The sequence below is a fragment of the Poecilia latipinna genome, unplaced genomic scaffold, assembly GCF_001443285.1.
Source record: "Poecilia latipinna isolate Pla-1442-1.1 unplaced genomic scaffold, P_latipinna-1.0 Scaffold103, whole genome shotgun sequence".
Classification (NCBI taxonomy): domain Eukaryota; kingdom Metazoa; phylum Chordata; class Actinopteri; order Cyprinodontiformes; family Poeciliidae; genus Poecilia; species Poecilia latipinna.
The window spans coordinates 470,319-475,823 of NW_015112719.1; the positions used below are offsets into that span (position 1 = coordinate 470,319).

General features: G+C 39.5%; 1 protein-coding gene across 2 annotated transcripts in view; it reads left to right on the plus strand.

The window, feature by feature from the left end:
- The first annotated feature begins 244 nt into the window (after positions 1-244).
- The window catches only part of ddx54 (DEAD (Asp-Glu-Ala-Asp) box polypeptide 54), a 14,147-nt gene continuing 8,886 nt past the window's right edge, over positions 245-5,505 (plus strand). For both annotated transcript variants that reach the window (XM_015027564.1, XM_015027565.1), the window contains exons 1-10: positions 245-541; positions 2,036-2,162; positions 2,293-2,363; positions 2,447-2,635; positions 2,767-2,816; positions 2,908-2,949; positions 3,047-3,142; positions 3,870-3,991; positions 4,074-4,135; positions 4,557-4,688. In XM_015027564.1, the coding sequence (XP_014883050.1) occupies positions 422-541; positions 2,036-2,162; positions 2,293-2,363; positions 2,447-2,635; positions 2,767-2,816; positions 2,908-2,949; positions 3,047-3,142; positions 3,870-3,991; positions 4,074-4,135; positions 4,557-4,688 (1,011 nt within the window). In that variant the 5' untranslated portion in view covers positions 245-421. The remainder of the gene's footprint in view (positions 542-2,035; positions 2,163-2,292; positions 2,364-2,446; positions 2,636-2,766; positions 2,817-2,907; positions 2,950-3,046; positions 3,143-3,869; positions 3,992-4,073; positions 4,136-4,556; positions 4,689-5,505) is intronic.

Genomic DNA, 5,505 nt, shown 5'->3' on the forward strand with positions numbered 1-5,505 from the left:
CAGAGCCATAACTAGTTTTGTAAAGATTGAGAATGGCAAGGCAGTGTTCATTGAAAGACTTAACCCCTCATCGCTAGCGCAATTTATAAAACTGAAAAGAGAAGAGAACTTAAAAATAACAGAATCGCCAATAAAACACCTGCATTTAAAACAAACTTGGAAAAAAAAAAACGCCTGTGACAAACAGAGGCGGACACTGACCAGCTTCCGGCGATGTGAACGGCGCTTAACCCTCCGTGGCAGTAGATGGCGACGTCGAGCTTCGAGCGACAACAAAAGCAGAAGAAAGCTTTTACTTCCCCACGTGTTCAACGTATCTATAGGAGTGACATGGTGTAGGGAGAAGAAATAAGCTGTTTTTGTTTTTTCGTAATCTGTTTATATATTTAAAAGCCGACTGTAGGGACACCAAGGTGGCAGTATGGCTCAGAGAAAGAAGAAGCTGACGAAGAAAAAAAGACATACGCCTAACAGGGAGCAGGAGGTTGACTCTGATAGTGGAGACTTTCAGCTGGCTGCTGAAATTAAAGACGATGATACTGTAAGTCACAAGAGTTTTGAACTACTTTTCCTAGAAAAATAACCAACATGTTTTATTCATCTAAATGTATTCATCGGTTCGCTAGTGGCAGCATGGCTGTCTGTACAGATAGAGGTATGGAGCAGTGGTACAACATTTGACTGTAGATTAAGAGGTCTCCGATTCATATCCGTTTGCCCCTTTCTATGGTTTTGGTTAATTTTTACTACAAGCAATTGATTATTATCATTAAATTACTACATGTAGACTTGTTTACCGTTTCAATGTGCAATTACGCCATTGTTGTCCTCTGAAGCGATACCCGCGTTGACTAAACACAGCGACACATTTTTTTTTTTTTAGCCACTATAACCTCCTTGTAAACAACATTTTACTCGATCACCTACAGAGAACGGTAAAGTACAAAGCAGTTACTTAACATTAAACTTAGTTTTCACCGTTTTAAACAATGCTTACTCTTTATATTCACCAAAACATGGCAGCAAATACCATTTTCCCCTCAAGGTGACTAGTGTTTGAATCCACAGTCTTACAAAAATATTCACACCCCTTAGACTTTTTCCACACTCCAGTCACAAACTTCAAAGTATTTCATTGGGAAATACAAATGTGTTGTCAATTTGTATTATGCTTCAGTTAGTCTATTCACTTTGAATGTTAATTTTTTTTAGCACTTGCAGCTGACTTGACTCTACCAGTTTTGGACATTTAGAGACAGAAATGCTTGTCCATTCTTCTTTCATATTTGAGAGAAACTGTAAGCCAATGTAAATTTATTTTTAAGGCTTCCCAAACATGGCAAGATTTAGATTCGGGTCACTTTAGCGTACAAGTGTGTTTTGACCTATACAGTCATTGGAGTGTCAGTGTGTGCAGTACTGATGGTTACAAAGGACGAAATATTTAGAAGGATACAAATTTTCAATTATCCAGACATTCATCATTTGCATTGATACATTTGGCCAGTTGGATGGACTAACGTTACCCTCAGTGTCCATCTTTGATTCACATTTCTGGTGGATGAGAAGCGAAATCTAATGAAGAATGGCAGTAGAATGGTGATAGAAGAAGTGAAACCGTCAGGAAAGTTTGGATTGATTGCTGAATAAATCCCCACAGCATGATGCTGCCACTACACATGGATGTTGTGTTCAGGGCTATATGCAGTGTCAGTTTTCCTCCATGCATTGTGGGTTGCACACAGGCAACCCACAGTGTGTGGTTAGATTAGGGCTCAGTACGACTGCGTGCTTCACTTTTTAGGTTTTTTTATTTGTGCAAAAATATTTGTAAAAAAAAACACCCTTCTTCTTTCAGTCCACTGTTTTACTTTGTGTTGATTAATCGCATAAAATTCCAATAAAATCCATGGAAATGTGAAGTTGTGGCAGAGACAAAAATGTCTCAAGTGTCCCTGCTATAACAACCACGCTGTGCCTTGTAATTCAGTGTTATCAACTAGTGATGGACATGTTGTCTTGCTGATGCTAACAGCCAGGGAGGAAACTGCCACGCTTCCCTGCGACGTCGGACTGCACATCCGACGTGGAGCCCGACACCAGGGAACTCGTCCGAGCCCAAAACAAGAAGAAGAAGAAGTCTGGGGGGTTTCAGTCCATGGGTGAGTTCACAGGAGGAGCTGATTTTCACTGCTTTATGGCATGTTATTTATTCATTTATTTATTTTTTTTTAATCAGATTTTTCTTGAGCTACAGTCGGTAGAGTTTCATAACTTTATGTGTAATTCCAGGTCTCAGCTTTCCTGTTTATAAGGGTGTCATGAAGAAGGGTTACAAAGTCCCTACTCCAATTCAGAGGAAGGTATGTCAGTCTTACCTTTGGATCGTGTTGGGAAATAGTTGTGACATTCTTGGCGTTAACATTTCTTCTCTTCCCCTCATCAGACCATTCCTGTGATTCTGGACGGGAAGGACGTGGTTGCCATGGCGAGGACGGGCAGCGGGAAGACGGCTGCTTTTCTGGTACCCATGTTTGAGAAACTGAAGGCCCCTCAAGCCCAAACAGGAGCCCGAGCTCTCATCCTGACCCCCACCAGAGAATTGGCCCTCCAGACCATGAAGTTCACAAAAGAGGTCCGTTTGGCATGTGTTCAGGTTTTCAAGATGGCTGCTGTGTTTTTGTTCTTTTGGTTTGAAACGTGTTAAATGTTAATTCATGTTGAGTAAAGTTTTTTCTGATTTAGTTTTTTTCTTTTGTTATTTAGCTGGGTAAATTCACACGCCTGAAGATTGCTTTAATTCTTGGTGGAGACAGGTTTGTAACTCCTCATTTGTATTTCGTATTTGTTGTTGTTTTGTTGTCTCTCTTTAAACGTGTGGTAACGGTAAATATCTCTCGTTTCCAGCATGGAGGATCAGTTCGCTGCGCTTCACGAAAACCCAGACATGTAAGTTTTTCAATTTAGCGTCATCCTTCAAATGCTTTTACCAATATGCATGTTAAGAAAGCAAAAAAAAAATATGAGATCTACTTTCCTCCTGCAGAATTATCGGCACCCCTGGTCGTCTCATGCACGTCATCACAGACATGAACCTGAAGCTGCACGGTGTGGAGTATGTGGTGTTTGATGAGGCCGACAGGTAAATCACAGTTCCTTTCAAAAGTATTCACACGAGTAGCTTTGTTTCACTTTGTCATAGAACAAACCCAACATTCATTGTTTTTACTGGTAATTTTTATGTGATAGTCCAATAAGAATCGATAATTATGAAGTGTTTTGAAAAGCCATGTTTCAAAACACGACTTTGTTTATTTATTTATATCTTTTTTTATTTATTTATTTTGTCAAAATAAATAAAAAAGAAAAGATATATTTTTATTTTGATATTTGTTTCAACCAGCTATGCAAATCTGGAAACTGAACCTTTTGTCTTTCCTTTGACTAGACCATTCTAGCTCATGATCAAAAACTGGGGTGTCCATTTATAGCAGGAGGGAGGATTTTATGCACATTTAATACACAAGCTTCACTGGTTCACATAAACGTAAAAAAAAAAAAAAATCTATGGTAAAATTTGTACTGATTCTAGTCCTTAAATAAAACAATAAAACTAATTTAAATCTTAAGAAAATCAAGACAGACGATGAACGACATTTTAATTTAAAGTGAAGATTAATGAAGATCAAGACACCACAATTTTCTACAAAGGCATTTATTTCTCTCTAGTACAGAAGATTCACTCCTTAAATCCACTTCAGGTCAACTTGTGGGACTTGAAGCTAAACATGAAATCTTTTGCAGTGAAAACATTTGACTTTTTTTTCTTTTTGTCTCCCACCCCCTCCCCTGGCGCTCCCTGCTCTCAGGCTGTTTGAAATGGGTTTTGCCGATCAGCTTCAGGAGATCATCCGCAGGCTTCCAGACACCAGACAGACCCTCCTGTTCTCCGCTACTCTGCCCAAACTCTTGGTGGAGTTCGCCAGAGCCGGTGAGATCAGCCGTCTCGCTCGTTTGTGACTCGCCGTCAAATGTTGGATCTGGTTTGGACTGAATCAACTTCTGTCTCCCAGGGCTGACAGAGCCGGTGCTGATTCGCCTGGATGTTGATACAAAACTCAGTGACCAGATTAAGGTAAGTTAGAGACTCAATACGTGAGTCGTTTTCTGCAGTAGATGGGGAAGCCATCAGTGAATTTTTGTTTGGATGTGTGGCAGCAATTTTTTTTTTCACAGAGTATGTTGATTTAAATCAGCAGAAGAAACTATTGTTCACAATAAAATAAATATATCCTTTTGTCTCATTAAAAGACATTAATGTTTGAAAAGCTTGCGTTAGTTTGTCCCTTTGAAGTCATGCATCCACAATCCTAACGTGGATTCATGACCCTCCTCTAATTTTGTCGCCCGACATCGAAGTAGCTCAGTTTTTGTTTAGTTTCACCCAAATTTCTAAAGAAGTCATCGAAGGTGATTTTAATCACTCTGCCACGTTTCACAGAGTGAAATGAGTGTCCAGCTCTCCTCAAATGTTTTCTGATCTTGTCGTCCGTCAGCTGTCGTTCTTCCACCTGCGTGTGGACGACAAGCCGGCGCTGCTGCTGCACCTCCTGAGGAACGTGGCGAAGCCTCAGGAGCAGACGGTGGTCTTTGCTGCCACCAAGCATCACGTGGAGTACCTGAACGAGGTGAGATTCACCACCACACCAACTCTGCGTTTGCTCTTTCGTGAATTCATTCTATAGTGTTTGTTTTACGGCCGTGTCTCAGTTTTTGCCTTCGATTTGAGATTGATATCTCTATCTGTGATGACTTTCCTGATATTGTATACAGCATCTTGGAATATTTTAACTCGAACATGGCTTCTAAACTGCCTGGGAAAGCGTTGAATATGGTTTAAGACCTTTCCAGGCCTGGTTCAATGTGGCAAAAGAACAAAAAAAGTGTTTGGGAAAATGTTTGTATTTTCATCCCGGTATCCATCAATTCGTCTTTCCGGCTCTTTTCTACTTGTGTCCCTCAAAAAAAAACAGAAAATCTTATTAAGTATTTTTGATCTAGCTAGTTTATAGTACAACTATCTTGCACTTGAAATAAGACTAAACTAACTTGAAAGTAATTTTCCAGCAAGATACAAGAGCTTGTTTTAAGTCAATAATTCCATAATATCGACAAAAAAAGTCCTAGCTATAAGTGAAATAATCTGCCAGTGGAAAGTGGTATTTTTCCCATATCATAAGTTAAAAATGTATTTTTTCACTTGCAGATTATTTTACTCATAACTTGTCTTATATTTCAAGTGTATTATCATATTTGCACTAAGACCTAAACCAAAAATACGTTGCAAGATTTCACTTTCTTTTGATTTTTACTTTATTTTCCCCCCATCACTCCATCCATTCCTCAGTTTCCCTCATGCATCCCAAGGGCGTAGGAACGAGTCTGTCATTGGGGGGGACGCATATCGGAAACCTGACAAATCAGTAAATATCTTAAGCAGAAATG